The 19,981-nt window shown below is 33.1% G+C and overlaps 1 protein-coding gene across 1 annotated transcript in view; it reads left to right on the forward strand.

The window, feature by feature from the left end:
- Nucleotides 1-221: 221 nt before the first annotated feature.
- Nucleotides 222-19,981, forward strand: part of LOC129807844 (SWI/SNF-related matrix-associated actin-dependent regulator of chromatin subfamily A-like protein 1) — a 58,484-nt gene continuing 38,724 nt past the window's right edge. The window contains exon 1 of the mRNA XM_055857409.1: nt 222-1,932. Coding sequence (XP_055713384.1) covers nt 792-1,932 — 1,141 coding nt within the window. The 5' untranslated portion in view covers nt 222-791. The remainder of the gene's footprint in view (nt 1,933-19,981) is intronic.

Below are 19,981 nucleotides of genomic sequence, written 5' to 3' on the forward strand. Positions count from 1 at the left end.
CTCTTCGTTGCTCTCTATTGTAAATGTTTGCCATTGCGCGCGGGGTGGGCAGAGGGATGGAGTGGGAATGATGTATGTGGTTGAATATGAAGGCGCGATAAGGTGATATAACTATAAAAATCCTTTTTAATTTTACTATTTGTCAAATAGAACTAAAAGATATTTCAATAAAATGATTTACAGTCGTCGCATCGTCATAAAAGACACTCTCTCGTGGCTTTTTTTCTTCTTCCAAGGGGGTGGAGGAGGAGGTCAAATGGGAGGAAAATGAGGCATTTCGACATGTCTTTTGTGTATTTGTCTCGACGGATGGGCTTTTTTTTTCTTTTTATGTGCGCACAAAGTCGAGGAAAATGATTTTGTTATCAATTTTAGCGAGGAATTTTCATTTCACAATAATTGTATTTATTCTGGCGTTGGTGATAAAAAGGACACGCTGTCGCCTCAGCAACTGACAATATGTATCAAATACCAGTGTTTTATGATCACAATGAGGTAATTTTCTTACGTTCTGGTGGCGTCAATTAATTTTTTTTATTGCCAAGATGTTTGAGCACATGTTGAGTTCGTTAAAATTCAAATCATTCGATCCAAATGGCATGAGGGAAAAATGGCGGAGATTTTTGGCGCCTTCTTGCATGCCAGTGACTTTGAGGTTATCTGCGCGGAAATTCCATGACAGCTGTTTCTATGTGTTTTTATTGTGAAATTCCTCAAGAAAATCTCAGTTTTTCCAGTGAAAATCAAATTGGCGAGTGATTGTTTTTTCCAAAAAAAAAAAAAAAGTGAAAATGGCTTGTTCTCCGGAACAAATAGCTGCAAAAAGACAAATGGCCCTGGAGAGATTGAAGCAAAATCAAGCAAAAACTACAACTCCCGGAATAATCCCATCTCCTGCCAAATCTCTTGGAGTATCCATCAATTCGGAGCAATTTTACGGGTCTGGGCAGAGCTCTACTATTCCCAGGAATCAAGAATACCTCCCTGGGAAGACAGACAATAAAATTAAGGCACAACCACTTAAGGACAATCGAATCTTCTCTCAACCCTACGCAAACAGGACAAAAGAGAAGGTTCCGGAAGCAACTAAACCAGTATTCCTATCCCCAATTTGTCTCCTTAAGTGCTCGATGTTGTCTGAGGAGAGATTCTGCGTGACTCTGAGTAATTTCAGCAACCAAGTGACGGATGCTTTCAAGACAATCCCATCCAGAAATTATGATCCAAACAAGAGGCTCTGGAGCTTCCACATGAAGGATTACAAAGATTTTGTGAAGATGGTCAAAGGTTTGGGCGATAAAGTGTCCATAGAGGAACTTCCGAGATTCATTATCAAGCTCTTTGGTGAGATCAAACAAGATTCCTTGGATATGTCCTTCCTAAACAGCATTGAACCCACATTGGCCAACATTCTCCTGGAATTCCAAAAGGAAGGGGTCAAATACGCAATTGAGAAGCAAGGTCGTTGTATCATTGCTGATGAAATGGGTCTGGGAAAGACTTACCAAGCCCTGGCTGTGGCTGATTTCTACCGGGATGACTGGCCAGTGCTAATTTGCACGACTGCAACCACAAGAGACACTTGGGCAGCCAAAATCCGAGAACTTCTTCCACGCGTTCCCGTTCACAAGATTGTCGTACTCAATTCTGGGCAGAGTATCGTGTCAGAGGCCTCCTTCATCATTGCCAGCTATGCCATGATGGAGAAGTGCGTCCAGAAGCTGGCACAGAAGAATTGTGGCGTCCTCATCATGGATGAGTCACACTACCTGAAGAATCACAAGTCCAAGTGCACAAATGCAGCTCTGGTGCTCGTGAAGACAGCCAGGAGGGTGATAATGCTCACAGGAACACCAGCCCTATCCCGTCCAAGTGAACTCTTCACGCAGCTTCAGATGTGCGACAAAACCTTCTTCACTTACAGGGAATACAGTAAGTCGAAAATTCTTTTAATATATATATATTTAAAATATTTCTGGGTGAAAATCACAAAGAATACTTGAAATGGTTCTACTAATTGATTTCCATTGCGGAATTTGCAAAATCTCGACAAAAATTTTTTTGACCAAAAAAATCAATGGACTAACCCCTTGCCGTTTTTTCGAAAAATCGAAAATCCGCTCTAAAAACCGGAATTGTCAATATTTCTGGGTGAAAATCACAAAGAATACTTGAAATGGTTCTACTAATTGATTTCCATTGCGGAATTTGCAAAATCTCGACAAAAAATTTTTTAACCAAAAATATCAATGGACTAACCCCTTACAGTTTTTTCGAAAAATCGAAAATCCGCTCTAAAAACCGGAATTGTCAATATTTCTGGGTGAAAATCACTAAGAATACTTGAAATGGTTCTACTAATTGATTTCCATTGCGGAATTTGCAAAATCTCTACAAAAATTTTTTTGACCAAAAAAATCAATGGACTAACCCCTTGCCGTTTTTTCGAAAAATCGAAAATCCGCTCTAAAAACCGGAATTGTCAATATTTCTGGGTGAAAATCACTAAGAATACTTGAAATGGTTCTACTAATTGATTTCCATTGCGGAATTTGCAAAATCTCGACAAAAATTTTTTTGACCAAAAAAATCAATGGACTAACCCCTTACAGTTTTTTCGAAAAATCGAAAATCCGCTCTAAAAACCGGAATTGTCAATATTTCTTGATGAAAATCACTAAGAATACTTGAAATGGTCCTACTAATTGATTTTCATTGCGGAATTTGCAAAATCTCGACAAAAAATTTTTTGACCAAAAAAATCAATGGACTAACCCCTTACAGTTTTTTCGAAAAATCGAAAATCCGCTCTAAAAACCGGAATTGTCAATATTTCTGGGTGAAAATCACTAAGAATACTTGAAATGGTTCTACTAATTGATTTCCATTGCGGAATTTGCAAAATCTCTACAAAAATTTTTTTGACCAAAAAAATCAATGGACCCCTTGCCGTTTTTTCGAAAAATCGAAAATCCGCTCTAAAAACCGGAATTGTCAATATTTCTGGGTGAAAATCACTAAGAATACTTGAAATGGTTCTACTAATTGATTTCCATTGCGGAATTTGCAAAATCTCTACAAAAATTTTTTTGACCAAAAAAATCAATGGAGTAACCCCTTGCCGTTTTTTCGAAAAATCGAAAATCCGCTCTAAAAACCGGAATTGTCAATATTTCTGGGTGAAAATCACTAAGAATACTTGAAATGGTTCTACTAATTGATTTTCATTGCGGAATTTGCAAAATCTCGACAAAAAATTTTTTGACCAAAAAAATCAATGGACTAACCCCTTACAGTTTTTTCGAAAAATCGAAAATCCGCTCTAAAAACCGGAATTGTCAATATTTCTGGGTGAAAATCACTAAGAATACTTGAAATGGTTCTACTAATTGATTTCCATTGCGGTATTTGCAAAATCTCTACAAAAATTTTTTTGACCAAAAAAATCAATGGACTAACCCCTTGCCGTTTTTTCGAAAAATCGAAAATCCGCTCTAAAAACCGGAATTGTCAATATTTCTGGGTGAAAATCACAAAGAATACTTGAAATGGTTCTACTAATTGATTTCCATTGCGGAATTTGCAAAATCTCGACAAAAATTTTTTTGACCAAAAAAATCAATGGACTAACCCCTTGCCGTTTTTTCGAAAAATCGAAAATCCGCTCTAAAAACCGGAATTGTCAATATTTCTGGGTGAAAATCACTAAGAATACTTGAAATGGTTCTACTAATTGATTTCCATTGCGGAATTTGCAAAATCTCGACAAAAATTTTTTTGACCAAAAAAATCAATGGACTAACCCCTTACAGTTTTTTCGAAAAATCGAAAATCCGCTCTAAAAACCGGAATTGTCAATATTTCTGGGTGAAAATCACTAAGAATACTTGAAATGGTTCTACTAATTGATTTCCATTGCGGAATTTGCAAAATCTCTACAAAAATTTTTTTGACCAAAAAAATCAATGGACCCCTTGCCGTTTTTTCGAAAAATCGAAAATCCGCTCTAAAAACCGGAATTGTCAATATTTCTGGGTGAAAATCACTAAGAATACTTGAAATGGTTCTACTAATTGATTTCCATTGCGGAATTTGCAAAATCTCTACAAAAATTTTTTTGACCAAAAAAATCAATGGACTAACCCCTTGCCGTTTTTTCGAAAAATCGAAAATCCGCTCTAAAAACCGGAATTGTCAATATTTCTGGGTGAAAATCACTAAGAATACTTGAAATGGTTCTACTAATTGATTTCCATTGCGGAATTTGCAAAATCTCTACAAAAATTTTTTTGACCAAAAAAATCAATGGACTAACCCCTTGCCGTTTTTTCGAAAAATCGAAAATCCGCTCTAAAAACCGGAATTGTCAATATTTCTGGGTGAAAATCACTAAGAATACTTGAAATGGTTCTACTAATTGATTTCCATTGCGGAATTTGCAAAATCTCGACAAAAATTTTTTTGACCAAAAAAATCAATGGACTAACCCCTTGCCGTTTTTTCGAAAAATCGAAAATCCGCTCTAAAAACCGGAATTGTCAATATTTCTGGGTGAAAATCACTAAGAATACTTGAAATGGTTCTACTAATTGATTTCCATTGCGGAATTTGCAAAATCTCGACAAAAATTTTTTTGACCAAAAAAATCAATGGACTAACCCCTTGCCGTTTTTTCGAAAAATCGAAAATCCGCTCTAAAAACCGGAATTGTCAATATTTCTGGGTGAAAATCACTAAGAATACTTGAAATGGTTCTACTAATTGATTTCCATTGCGGAATTTGCAAAATCTCGACAAAAAATTTTTTGACCAAAAAAATCAATGGACTAACCCTTTACAGTTTTTTCGAAAAATCGAAAATCCGCTCTAAAAACCGGAATTGTCAATATTTCTTGGTGAAAATCACTAAGAATACTTGAAATGGTTCTACTAATTGATTTCCATTGCGGAATTTGCAAAATCTCGACAAAAAATTTTTTGACCAAAAAAATCAATGGACTAACCCCTTACAGTTTTTTCGAAAAATCGAAAATCCGCTCTAAAAACCGGAATTGTCAATATTTCTGGGTGAAAATCACTAAGAATACTTGAAATGGTTCTACTAATTGATTTCCATTGCGGAATTTGCAAAATCTCGACAAAAATTTTTTTGACCAAAAAAATCAATGGACGAAAAAACGAAAAATCGAAAATCTGCTCTAAAAACCGGAATTGTCAATATTTCTGGGTGAAAATCACTAAGAATACTTGAAATGGTTCTACTAATTGATTTCCATTGCGGAATTTGCAAAATCTCTACAAAAATTTTTTTGACCAAAAAAATCAATGGACTAACCCCTTGCCGTTTTTTCAAAAAATCGAAAATCCGCTCTAAAAACCTGAATTGTCAATATTTCTGGGTGAAAATCACTAAGAATACTTGAAATGGTTCTACTAATTGATTTCCATTGCGGAATTTGCAAAATCTCGACAAAAATTTTTTGACCAAAAAAATCAATGGACTAACCCCTTGCCGTTTTTTCAAAAAATCGAAAATCCGCTCTAAAAACCGGAATTGTCAATATTTCTTGATGAAAATCACTAAGAATACTTGAAATGGTTCTACTAATTGATTTCCATTGCGGAATTTGCAAAATCTCTACAAAAATTTTTTTGACCAAAAAAATCAATGGACTAACCCCTTGCCGTTTTTTCGAAAAATCGAAAATCCGCTCTAAAAACCGGAATTGTCAATATTTCTGGGTGAAAATCACTAAGAATACTTGAAATGGTTCTACTAATTGATTTCCATTGCGGAATTTGCAAAATCTCGACAAAAATTTTTTTTACCAAAAAAATCAATGGACTAACCCCTTGCCGTTTTTTCGAAAAATCGAAAATCCGCTCTAAAAACCGGAATTGTCAATATTTCTGGGTGAAAATCACTAAGAATACTTGAAATGGTTCTACTAATTGATTTCCATTGCGGAATTTGCAAAATCTCGACAAAAATTTTTTTGACCAAAAAAATCAATGGACTAACCCCTTGCCGTTTTTTCGAAAAATCGAAAATCCGCTCTAAAAACCGGAATTGTCAATATTTCTGGGTGAAAATCACAAAGAATACTTGAAATGGTTCTACTAATTGATTTCCATTGCGGAATTTGCAAAATCTCGACAAAAATTTTTTTGACCAAAAAAATCAATGGACGAAAAAACGAAAAATCGAAAATCTGCTCTAAAAACCGGAATTGTCAATATTTCTGGGTGAAAATCACTAAGAATACTTGAAATGGTTCTACTAATTGATTTCCATTGCGGAATTTGCAAAATCTCGACAAAAATTTTTTTGACCAAAAAAATCAATGGACGAAGAAACGAAAAATCGAAAATCTGCTCTAAAAACCGGAATTGTCAATATTTCTGGGTGAAAATCACTAAGAATACTTGAAATGGTTCTACTAATTGATTTCCATTGCGGAATTTGCAAAATCTCGACAAAAATTTTTTTGACCAAAAAAATCAATGGACTAACCCCTTGCCGTTTTTTCGAAAAATCGAAAATCCGCTCTAAAAACCGGAATTGTCAATATTTCTGGGTGAAAATCACTAAGAATACTTGAAATGGTTCTACTAATTGATTTCCATTGCGGAATTTGCAAAATCTCGACAAAAATTTTTTTGACCAAAAAAATCAATGGACGAAAAAACGAAAAATCGAAAATCTGCTCTAAAAACCGGAATTGTCAATATTTCTGGGTGAAAATCACTAAGAATACTTGAAATGGTTCTACTAATTGATTTCCATTGCGGAATTTGCAAAATCTCGACAAAAATTTTTTTGACCAAAAAAATCAATGGACTAACCCCTTGCCGTTTTTTCAAAAAATCGAAAATCCGCTCTAAAAACCGGAATTGTCAATATTTCTTGATGAAAATCACTAAGAATACTTGAAATGGTTCTACTAATTGATTTCCATTGCGGAATTTGCAAAATCTCGACAAAAAAATTTTGACCAAAAAAATCAATGGACTAACCCCTTACAGTTTTTTCGAAAAATCGAAAATCCGCTCTAAAAACCGGAATTGTCAATATTTCTGGGTGAAAATCACTAAGAATACTTGAAATGGTTCTACTAATTGATTTCCATTGCGGAATTTGCAAAATCTCGACAAAAAATTTTTTTACCAAAAAAATCAATGGACTAACCCCTTGCCGTTTTTTCGAAAAATCGAAAATCCTCTCTAAAAACCGGAATTGTCAATATTTCTGGGTGAAAATCAGTAAGAATACTTGAAATGGTTCTACTAATTGATTTCCATTGCGGAATTTGCAAAATCTCGACAAAAATTTTTTTGACCAAAAAAATCAATGGACCGTTTTTTCGAAAAATCGAAAATCCGCTCTGAAAACCGGAATTGTCAATATTTCTGGGTGAAAATCACAAAGAATACTTGAAATGGTTCTACTAATTGATTTCCATTGCGGAATTTGCAAAATCTCGACAAAAATTTTTTTGACCAAAAAAATCAATGGACTAATCCCTTGCCGTTTTTTCGAAAAATCGAAAATCCGCTCTAAAAACCTGAATTGTCAATATTTCTGGGTGAAAATCACTAAGAATACTTGAAATGGTTCTACTAATTGATTTCCATTGCGGAATTTGCAAAATCTCGACAAAAATTTTTTTCACCAAAAAAATCAATGGACTAACCCCTTACAGTTTTTTCGAAAAATCGAAAATCCGCTCTAAAAACCGGAATTGTCAATATTTCTGGGTGAAAATCACAAAGAATACTTGAAATGGTTCTACTAATTGATTTCCATTGCGAAATTTGCAAAATCTCGACAAAAATTTTTTTGACCAAAAAAATCAATGGACTAACCCCTTGCCGTTTTTTCGAAAAATCGAAAATCCGCTCTAAAAACCGGAATTGTCAATATTTCTGGGTGAAAATCACAAAGAATACTTGAAATGGTTCTACTAATTGATTTCCATTGCGGAATTTGCAAAATCTCGACAAAAATTTTTTTGACCAAAAAAATCAATGGACTAACCCCTTGCCGTTTTTTCGAAAAATCGAAAATCCGCTCTAAAAACCGGAATTGTCAATATTTCTGGGTGAAAATCACAAAGAATACTTGAAATGGTTCTACTAATTGATTTCCATTGCGGAATTTGCAAAATCTCGACAAAAATTTTTTTGACCAAAAAAATCAATGGACTAACCCCTTGCCGTTTTTTCGAAAAATCGAAAATCCGCTCTAAAAACCGGAATTGTCAATATTTCTGGGTGAAAATCACAAAGAATACTTGAAATGGTTCTACTAATTGATTTCCATTGCGGAATTTGCAAAATCTCTACAAAAATTTTTTTGACCAAAAATATCAATGGACTAACCCCTTGCCGTTTTTTCGAAAAATCGAAAATCCGCTCTAAAAACCGGAATTGTCAATATTTCTGGGTGAAAATCACTAAGAATACTTGAAATGGTTCTACTAATTGATTTCCATTGCGGAATTTGCAAAATCTCTACAAAAATTTTTTTGACCAAAAAAATCAATGGACTAACCCCTTACAGTTTTTTCGAAAAATCGAAAATCCGCTCTAAAAACCGGAATTGTCAATATTTCTTGATGAAAATCACTAAGAATACTTGAAATGGTCCTACTAATTGATTTTCATTGCGGAATTTGCAAAATCTCGACAAAAAATTTTTTGACCAAAAAAATCAATGGACTAACCCCTTACAGTTTTTTCGAAAAATCGAAAATCCGCTCTAAAAACCGGAATTGTCAATATTTCTGGGTGAAAATCACTAAGAATACTTGAAATGGTTCTACTAATTGATTTCCATTGCGGTATTTGCAAAATCTCTACAAAAATTTTTTTGACCAAAAAAATCAATGGACTAACCCCTTGCCGTTTTTTCGAAAAATCGAAAATCCGCTCTAAAAACCGGAATTGTCAATATTTCTGGGTGAAAATCACAAAGAATACTTGAAATGGTTCTACTAATTGATTTCCATTGCGGAATTTGCAAAATCTCGACAAAAATTTTTTTGACCAAAAAAATCAATGGACTAACCCCTTGCCGTTTTTTCGAAAAATCGAAAATCCGCTCTAAAAAACCGGAATTGTCAATATTTCTGGGTGAAAATCACTAAGAATACTTGAAATGGTTCTACTAATTGATTTCCATTGCGGAATTTGCAAAATCTCGACAAAAAATTTTTTGACCAAAAAAATCAATGGACTAACCCTTTACAGTTTTTTCGAAAAATCGAAAATCCGCTCTAAAAACCGGAATTGTCAATATTTCTTGGTGAAAATCACTAAGAATACTTGAAATGGTTCTACTAATTGATTTCCATTGCGGAATTTGCAAAATCTCGACAAAAATTTTTTTCACCAAAAAAATCAATGGACTAACCCCTTACAGTTTTTTCGAAAAATCGAAAATCCGCTCTAAAAACCGGAATTGTCAATATTTCTGGGTGAAAATCACTAAGAATACTTGAAATGGTTCTACTAATTGATTTCCATTGCGGAATTTGCAAAATCTCGACAAAAATTTTTTTGACCAAAAAAATCAATGGACGAAAAAACGAAAAATCGAAAATCTGCTCTAAAAACCGGAATTGTCAATATTTCTGGGTGAAAATCACTAAGAATACTTGAAATGGTTCTACTAATTGATTTCCATTGCGGAATTTGCAAAATCTCGACAAAAATTTTTTTGACCAAAAAAATCAATGGACTAACCCCTTACAGTTTTTTCGAAAAATCGAAAATCCGCTCTAAAAACCTGAATTGTCAATATTTCTTGGTGAAAATCACTAAGAATACTTGAAATGGTCCTACTAATTGATTTTCATTGCGGAATTTGCAAAATCTCGACAAAAATTTTTTGACCAAAAAAATCAATGGACTAACCCCTTACAGTTTTTTCGAAAAATCGAAAATCCGCTCTAAAAACCGGAATTGTCAATATTTCTGGGTGAAAATCACTAAGAATACTTGAAATGGTTCTACTAATTGATTTCCATTGCGGAATTTGCAAAATCTCGACAAAAATTTTTTTGACCAAAAAAATCAATGGACTAACCCCTTACAGTTTTTTCGAAAAATCGAAAATCCGCTCTAAAAACCTGAATTGTCAATATTTCTTGGTGAAAATCACAAAGAATACTTGAAATGGTTCTACTAATTGATTTCCATTGCGGAATTTGCAAAATCTCGAAAAAAATTTTTTTGACCAAAAAAATCAATGGACTAACCCCTTGCCGTTTTTTCGAAAAATCGAAAATCCGCTCTAAAAACCGGAATTGTCAATATTTCTGGGTGAAAATCACAAAGAATACTTGAAATGGTTCTACTAATTGATTTCCATTGCGGAATTTGCAAAATCTCGACAAAAAATTTTTTTACCAAAAAAATCAATGGACTAACCCCTTGCCGTTTTTTCGAAAAATCGAAAATCCGCTCTAAAAACCGGAATTGTCAATATTTCTGGGTGAAAATCACTAAGAATACTTGAAATGGTTCTACTAATTGATTTCCATTGCGGAATTTGCAAAATCTCGACAAAAATTTTTTTGACCAAAAAAATCAATGGACTAACCCCTTGCCGTTTTTTCGAAAAATCGAAAATCCGCTCTGAAAACCGGAATTGTCAATATTTCTGGGTGAAAATCACAAAGAATACTTGAAATGGTTCTACTAATTGATTTCCATTGCGGAATTTGCAAAATCTCGACAAAAATTTTTTTGACCAAAAAAATCAATGGACTAACCCCTTGCCGTTTTTTCGAAAAATCGAAAATCCGCTCTAAAAACCTGAATTGTCAATATTTCTGGGTGAAAATCACTAAGAATACTTGAAATGGTTCTACTAATTGATTTCCATTGCGGAATTTGCAAAATCTCGAAAAAAATTTTTTGACCAAAAAAATCAATGAACTAACCCCTTACAGTTTTTTCGAAAAATCGAAAATCCGCTCTAAAAACCGGAATTGTCAATATTTCTGGGTGAAAATCACAAAGAATACTTGAAATGGTTCTACTAATTGATTTCCATTGCGGAATTTGCAAAATCTCGACAAAAATTTTTTTGACCAAAAAAATCAATGGACTAACCCCTTACAGTTTTTTCGAAAAATCGAAAATCCGCTCTAAAAACCGGAATTGTCAATATTTCTGGGTGAAAATCACTAAGAATACTTGAAATGGTTCTACTAATTGATTTCCATTGCGGAATTTGCAAAATCTCGACAAAAATTTTTTTGACCAAAAAAATCAATGGACTAACCCCTTACAGTTTTTTCGAAAAATCGAAAATCCGCTCTAAAAACCGGAATTGTCAATATTTCTGGGTGAAAATCACTAAGAATACTTGAAATGGTTCTACTAATTGATTTCCATTGCGGAATTTGCAAAATCTCGACAAAAATTTTTTTGACCAAAAAAATCAATGGACTAACCCCTTGCCGTTTTTTCGAAAAATCGAAAATCCGCTCTAAAAACCGGAATTGTCAATATTTCTGGGTGAAAATCACAAAGAATACTTGAAATGGTTCTACTAATTGATTTCCATTGCGGAATTTGCAAAATCTCTACAAAAATTTTTTTGACCAAAAATATCAATGGACTAACCCCTTGCCGTTTTTTCGAAAAATCGAAAATCCGCTCTAAAAACCGGAATTGTCAATATTTCTGGGTGAAAATCACTAAGAATACTTGAAATGGTTCTACTAATTGATTTCCATTGCGGAATTTGCAAAATCTCGACAAAAATTTTTTTGACCAAAAAAATCAATGGACTAACCCCTTGCCGTTTTTTCGAAAAATCGAAAATCCGCTCTAAAAACCGGAATTGTCAATATTTCTTGATGAAAATCACTAAGAATACTTGAAATGATCCTACTAATTGATTTTCATTGCGGAATTTGCAAAATCTCGACAAAAAATTTTTTGACCAAGAAAATCAATGGACTAACCCCTTACAGTTTTTTCGAAAAATCGAAAATCCGCTCTAAAAACCGGAATTGTCAATATTTCTGGGTGAAAATCACTAAGAATACTTGAAATGGTTCTACTAATTGATTTCCATTGCGGTATTTGCAAAATCTCTACAAAAATTTTTTTGACCAAAAAAATCAATGGACTAACCCCTTGCCGTTTTTTCGAAAAATCGAAAATCCGCTCTAAAAACCGGAATTGTCAATATTTCTGGGTGAAAATCACAAAGAATACTTGAAATGGTTCTACTAATTGATTTCCATTGCGGAATTTGCAAAATCTCGACAAAAATTTTTTTGACCAAAAAAATCAATGGACTAACCCCTTGCCGTTTTTTCGAAAAATCGAAAATCCGCTCTAAAAACCGGAATTGTCAATATTTCTGGGTGAAAATCACTAAGAATACTTGAAATGGTTCTACTAATTGATTTCCATTGCGGAATTTGCAAAATCTCGACAAAAAATTTTTTGACCAAAAAAATCAATGGACTAACCCTTTACAGTTTTTTCGAAAAATCGAAAATCCGCTCTAAAAACCGGAATTGTCAATATTTCTTGGTGAAAATCACTAAGAATACTTGAAATGGTTCTACTAATTGATTTCCATTGCGGAATTTGCAAAATCTCGACAAAAATTTTTTTGACCAAAAAAATCAATGGACTAACCCCTTGCCGTTTTTTCGAAAAATCGAAAATCCGCTCTAAAAACCGGAATTGTCAATATTTCTGGGTGAAAATCACTAAGAATACTTGAAATGGTTCTACTAATTGATTTCCATTGCGGAATTTGCAAAATCTCGACAAAAATTTTTTTGACCAAAAAAATCAATGGACGAAAAAACGAAAAATCGAAAATCTGCTCTAAAAACCGGAATTGTCAATATTTCTGGGTGAAAATCACTAAGAATACTTGAAATGGTTCTACTAATTGATTTCCATTGCGGAATTTGCAAAATCTCGACAAAAATTTTTTTGACCAAAAAAATCAATGGACTAACCCCTTGCCGTTTTTTCAAAAAATCGAAAATCCGCTCTAAAAACCGGAATTGTCAATATTTCTGGGTGAAAATCACTAAGAATACTTGAAATGGTTCTACTAATTGATTTCCATTGCGGAATTTGCAAAATCTCGACAAAAATTTTTTTGACCAAAAAAATCAATGGACTAACCCCTTACAGTTTTTTCGAAAAATCGAAAATCCGCTCTAAAAACCTGAATTGTCAATATTTCTTGGTGAAAATCACTAAGAATACTTGAAATGGTCCTACTAATTGATTTTCATTGCGGAATTTGCAAAATCTCGACAAAAAATTTTTTGACCAAAAAAATCAATGGACTAACCCCTTACAGTTTTTTCGAAAAATCGAAAATCCGCTCTAAAAACCGGAATTGTCAATATTTCTGGGTGAAAATCACTAAGAATACTTGAAATGGTTCTACTAATTGATTTCCATTGCGGAATTTGCAAAATCTCTACAAAAATTTTTTTGACCAAAAAAATCAATGGACTAACCCCTTGCCGTTTTTTCGAAAAATCGAAAATCCGCTCTAAAAACCGGAATTGTCAATATTTCTGGGTGAAAATCACTAAGAATACTTGAAATGGTTCTACTAATTGATTTCCATTGCGGAATTTGCAAAATCTCGACAAAAATTTTTTTGACCAAAAAAATCAATGGACTAACCCCTTGCCGTTTTTTCGAAAAATCGAAAATCCGCTCTAAAAACCGGAATTGTCAATATTTCTGGGTGAAAATCACAAAGAATACTTGAAATGGTTCTACTAATTGATTTCCATTGCGGAATTTGCAAAATCTCGACAAAAATTTTTTTGACCAAAAAAATCAATGGACTAACCCCTTGCCGTTTTTTCGAAAAATCGAAAATCCGCTCTAAAAACCTGAATTGTCAATATTTCTGGGTGAAAATCACAAAGAATACTTGAAATGGTTCTACTAATTGATTTCCATTGCGGAATTTGCAAAATCTCGACAAAAATTTTTTTGACCAAAAAAATCAATGAACTAACCCCTTACAGTTTTTTCGAAAAATCGAAAATCCGCTCTAAAAACCGGAATTGTCAATATTTCTGGGTGAAAATCACTAAGAATACTTGAAATGGTTCTACTAATTGATTTCCATTGCGGAATTTGCAAAATCTCGACAAAAATTTTTTTGACCAAAAAAATCAATGGACTAACCCCTTGCCGTTTTTTCGAAAAATCGAAAATCCGCTCTAAAAACCTGAATTGTCAATATTTCTGGGTGAAAATCACTAAGAATACTTGAAATGGTTCTACTAATTGATTTCCATTGCGGAATTTGCAAAATCTCGACAAAAATTTTTTGACCAAAAAAATCAATGGACTAACCCCTTGCCGTTTTTTCAAAAAATCGAAAATCCGCTCTAAAAACCGGAATTGTCAATATTTCTTGATGAAAATCACTAAGAATACTTGAAATGGTTCTACTAATTGATTTCCATTGCGGAATTTGCAAAATCTCGACAAAAAAATTTTTGACCAAAAAAATCAATGGACTAACCCCTTACAGTTTTTTCGAAAAATCGAAAATCCGCTCTAAAAACCGGAATTGTCAATATTTCTGGGTGAAAATCACTAAGAATACTTGAAATGGTTCTACTAATTGATTTCCATTGCGGAATTTGCAAAATCTCTACAAAAATTTTTTTGACCAAAAAAATCAATGGACTAACCCCTTGCCGTTTTTTCGAAAAATCGAAAATCCGCTCTAAAAACCGGAATTGTCAATATTTCTGGGTGAAAATCACAAAGAATACTTGAAATGGTTCTACTAATTGATTTCCATTGCGAAATTTGCAAAATCTCGACAAAAATTTTTTTGACCAAAAAAATCAATGGACTAACCCCTTGCCGTTTTTTCGAAAAATCGAAAATCCGCTCTAAAAACCTGAATTGTCAATATTTCTGGGTGAAAATCACTAAGAATACTTGAAATGGTTCTACTAATTGATTTCCATTGCGGAATTTGCAAAATCTCGACAAAAATTTTTTTGACCAAAAAAATCAATGAACTAACCCCTTACAGTTTTTTCGAAAAATCGAAAATCCGCTCTAAAAACCGGAATTGTCAATATTTCTGGGTGAAAATCACTAAGAATACTTGAAATGGTTCTACTAATTGATTTCCATTGCGGAATTTGCAAAATCTCGACAAAAATTTTTTTGACCAAAAAAATCAATGGACTAACCCCTTGCCGTTTTTTCGAAAAATCGAAAATCCGCTCTAAAAACCTGAATTGTCAATATTTCTGGGTGAAAATCACAAAGAATACTTGAAATGGTTCTACTAATTGATTTCCATTGCGGAATTTGCAAAATCTCGAAAAAAAATTTTTGACCAAAAAAATCAATGAACTAACCCCTTACAGTTTTTTCGAAAAATCGAAAATCCGCTCTAAAAACCGGAATTGTCAATATTTCTGGGTGAAAATCACAAAGAATACTTGAAATGGTTCTACTAATTGATTTCCATTGCGGAATTTGCAAAATCTCGACAAAAATTTTTTTGACCAAAAAAATCAATGGACTAACCCCTTACAGTTTTTTCGAAAAATCGAAAATCCGCTCTAAAAACCGGAATTGTCAATATTTCTGGGTGAAAATCACTAAGAATACTTGAAATGGTTCTACTAATTGATTTCCATTGCGGAATTTGCAAAATCTCGACAAAAATTTTTTTGACCAAAAAAATCAATGGACTAACCCCTTGCCGTTTTTTCGAAAAATCGAAAATCCGCTCTAAAAACCGGAATTGTCAATATTTCTGGGTGAAAATCACAAAGAATACTTGAAATGGTTCTACTAATTGATTTCCATTGCGGAATTTGCAAAATCTCGACAAAAAATTTTTTTACCAAAAAAATCAATGGACTAACCCCTTGCCGTTTTTTCGAAAAATCGAAAATCCGCTCTAAAAACCGGAATTGTCAATATTTCTGGGTGAAAATCACTAAGAATACTTGAAATGGTTCTACTAATTGATTTCCATTGCGGAATTTGCAAAATCTCGACAAAAATTTTTTTGACCAAAAAAATCAATGGACTAACCCCTTGCCGTTTTTTCGAAAAATCGAAAATCCGCTCTGAAAACCGGAATTGTCAATATTTCTGGGTGAAAATCACAAAGAATACTTGAAATGGTTCTACTAATTGATTTCCATTGCGGAATTTGCAAAATCTCGACAAAAATTTTTTTGACCAAAAAAATCAATGGACTAACCCCTTGCCGTTTTTTCGAAAAATCGAAAATCCGCTCTAAAAACCTGAATTGTCAATATTTCTGGGTGAAAATCACTAAGAATACTTGAAATGGTTCTACTAATTGATTTCCATTGCGGAATTTGCAAAATCTCGAAAAAAATTTTTTGACCAAAAAAATCAATGAACTAACCCCTTACAGTTTTTTCGAAAAATCGAAAATCCGCTCTAAAAACCGGAATTGTCAATATTTCTGGGTGAAAATCACAAAGAATACTTGAAATGGTTCTACTAATTGATTTCCATTGCGGAATTTGCAAAATCTCGACAAAAATTTTTTTGACCAAAAAAATCAATGGACTAACCCCTTACAGTTTTTTCGAAAAATCGAAAATCCGCTCTAAAAACCGGAATTGTCAATATTTCTGGGTGAAAATCACTAAGAATACTTGAAATGGTTCTACTAATTGATTTCCATTGCGGAATTTGCAAAATCTCGACAAAAATTTTTTTGACCAAAAAAATCAATGGACTAACCCCTTACAGTTTTTTCGAAAAATCGAAAATCCGCTCTAAAAACCGGAATTGTCAATATTTCTGGGTGAAAATCACTAAGAATACTTGAAATGGTTCTACTAATTGATTTCCATTGCGGAATTTGCAAAATCTCGACAAAAATTTTTTTGACCAAAAAAATCAATGGACTAACCCCTTACAGTTTTTTCGAAAAATCGAAAATCCGCTCTAAAAACCGGAATTGTCAATATTTCTGGGTGAAAATCACTAAGAATACTTGAAATGGTTCTACTAATTGATTTCCATTGCGGAATTTGCAAAATCTCGACAAAAATTTTTTTGACCAAAAAAATCAATGGACTAACCCCTTGCAGTTTTTTCGAAAAATCGAAAATCCGCTCTAAAAACCGGAATTGTCAATATTTCTGGGTGAAAATCACTAAGAATACTTGAAATGGTTCTACTAATTGATTTCCATTGCGGAATTTGCAAAATCTCGACAAAAATTTTTTTGACCAAAAAAATCAATGGACTAACCCCTTACAGTTTTTTCGAAAAATCGAAAATCCGCTCTAAAAACCGGAATTGTCAATATTTCTGGGTGAAAATCACTAAGAATACTTGAAATGGTTCTACTAATTGATTTCCATTGCGGAATTTGCAAAATCTCGACAAAAAATTTTTTGACCAAAAAAATCAATGGACTAACCCCTTGCCGTTTTTTCGAAAAATCGAAAATCCGCTCTAAAAACCGGAATTGTCAATATTTCTGGGTGAAAATCACTAAGAATACTTGAAATGGTTCTACTAATTGATTTCCATTGCGGAATTTGCAAAATCTCGACAAAAAATTTTTTGACCAAAAAAATCAATCAATTGCCGAAAAATCGAAAATCCGCAAAAAACCCCTTGAAAATCCGAATTTGAAATTTCTACTAATTGATTTCCATTGCGGAATTTGCAAAATCTCGACAAAAATTTTTTTTACCGCACTAAAAACGAAAATCGGAATTGTCAATATTTCTGGGTGAAAATCACAAAGAATACTTGAAATGGTTCTACTAATTGATTTCCATTGCGGAATTTGCAAAATCTCTACAAAAAATTTTTTGACAAAAAAATTTTTTTTTTTCGAAAAATCCCGCTCTAAAAAAATCAATGGACTAACCCCTTGCCGTTTTTTCGAAAAATCGAAAATCCGCTCTAAAAACCGGAATTGTCAATATTTCTGGGTGAAAATCACAAAGAATACTTGAAATGGTTCTACTAATTGATTTCCATTGCGAAATTTGCAAAATCTCTACAAAAAATTTTTTGACCAAAAAAATCAATGGACTAACAACCCCTTGCCGTTTTTTCGAAAAATCGAAAATCCGCTCTAAAAACCGGAATTGTCAATATTTCTGGGTGAAAATCACAAAGAATACTTGAAATGGTTCTACTAATTGATTTCCATTGCGGAATTTGCAAAATCTCGACAAAAATTTTTTTAACCAAAAATATCAATGGACTAACCCCTTGCCGTTTTTTCGAAAAATCGAAAATCCGCTCTAAAAACCGGAATTGTCAATATTTCTGGGTGAAAATCACTAAGAATACTTGAAATGGTTCTACTAATTGATTTCCATTGCGGAATTTGCAAAATCTCGACAAAAATTTTTTTGACCAAAAAAATCAATGGACTAACCCCTTGCCGTTTTTTCGAAAAATCGAAAATCCGCTCTAAAAACCGGAATTGTCAATATTTCTTGGTGAAAATCACTAAGAGTACTTGAAATGGTTCTACTAATTGATTTCCATTGCGGAATTTGCAAAATCTCGACAAAAAATTTTTTGACCAAAAAAATCAATGGACCTTACAGTTTTTTCGAAAAATCGAAAATCCGCTCTAAAAACCGGAATTGTCAATATTTCTGGGTGAAAATCACTAAGAATACTTGAAATGGTTCTACTAATTGATTTCCATTGCGGAATTTGCAAAATCTCGACAAAAATTTTTTGACCAAAAAAATCAATGGACTAACCCCTTGCCGTTTTTTCAAAAAATCGAAAATCCGCTCTAAAAACCGGAATTGTCAATATTTCTTGATGAAAATCACTAAGAATACTTGAAATGGTTCTACTAATTGATTTCCATTGCGGAATTTGCAAAATCTCGACAAAAAAATTTTTGACCAAAAAAGTCAATGGACTAACCCCTTACAGTTTTTTCGAAAAATCGAAAATCCGCTCTAAAAACCGGAATTGTCAATATTTCTGGGTGAAAATCACTAAGAATACTTGAAATGGTTCTACTAATTGATTTCCATTGCGGAATTTGCAAAATCTCTACAAAAATTTTTTTGACCAAAAAAATCAATGGACTAACCCCTTGCCGTTTTTTCGAAAAATCGAAAATCCGCTCTAAAAACCGGAATTGTCAATATTTCTGGGTGAAAATCACAAAGAATACTTGAAATGGTTCTACTAATTGATTTCCATTGCGAAATTTGCAAAATCTCGACAAAAATTTTTTTGACCAAAAAAATCAATGGACTAACCCCTTGCCGTTTTTTCGAAAAATCGAAAATCCGCTCTAAAAACCTGAATTGTCAATATTTCTGGGTGAAAATCACTAAGAATACTTGAAATGGTTCTACTAATTGATTTCCATTGCGGAATTTGCAAAATCTCGACAAAAATTTTTTTGACCAAAAAAATCAATGGACTAACCCCTTGCCGTTTTTTCGAAAAATCGAAAATCCGCTCTAAAAACCTGAATTGTCAATATTTCTGGGTGAAAATCACTAAGAATACTTGAAATGGTTCTACTAATTGATTTCCATTGCGGAATTTGCAAAATCTCGACAAAAATTTTTTTGACCAAAAAAATCAATGGACTAACCCCTTGCCGTTTTTTCGAAAAATCGAAAATCCGCACTAAAAACCGGAATTGTCAATATTTCTGGGTGAAAATCACAAAGAATACTTGAAATGGTTCTACTAATTGATTTCCATTGCGGAATTTGCAAAATCTCGACAAAAAATTTTTTTACCAAAAAAATCAATGGACTAACCCCTTGCCGTTTTTTCGAAAAATCGAAAATCCGCTCTAAAAACCGGAATTGTCAATATTTCTGGGTGAAAATCACAAAGAATACTTGAAATGGTTCTACTAATTGATTTCCATTGCGGAATTTGCAAAATCTCGACAAAAAATTTTTTGACCAAAAAAATCAAT

The sequence above is a fragment of the Phlebotomus papatasi genome, chromosome 3, assembly GCF_024763615.1.
Source record: "Phlebotomus papatasi isolate M1 chromosome 3, Ppap_2.1, whole genome shotgun sequence".
In the NCBI taxonomy this organism is placed as follows: domain Eukaryota; kingdom Metazoa; phylum Arthropoda; class Insecta; order Diptera; family Psychodidae; genus Phlebotomus; species Phlebotomus papatasi.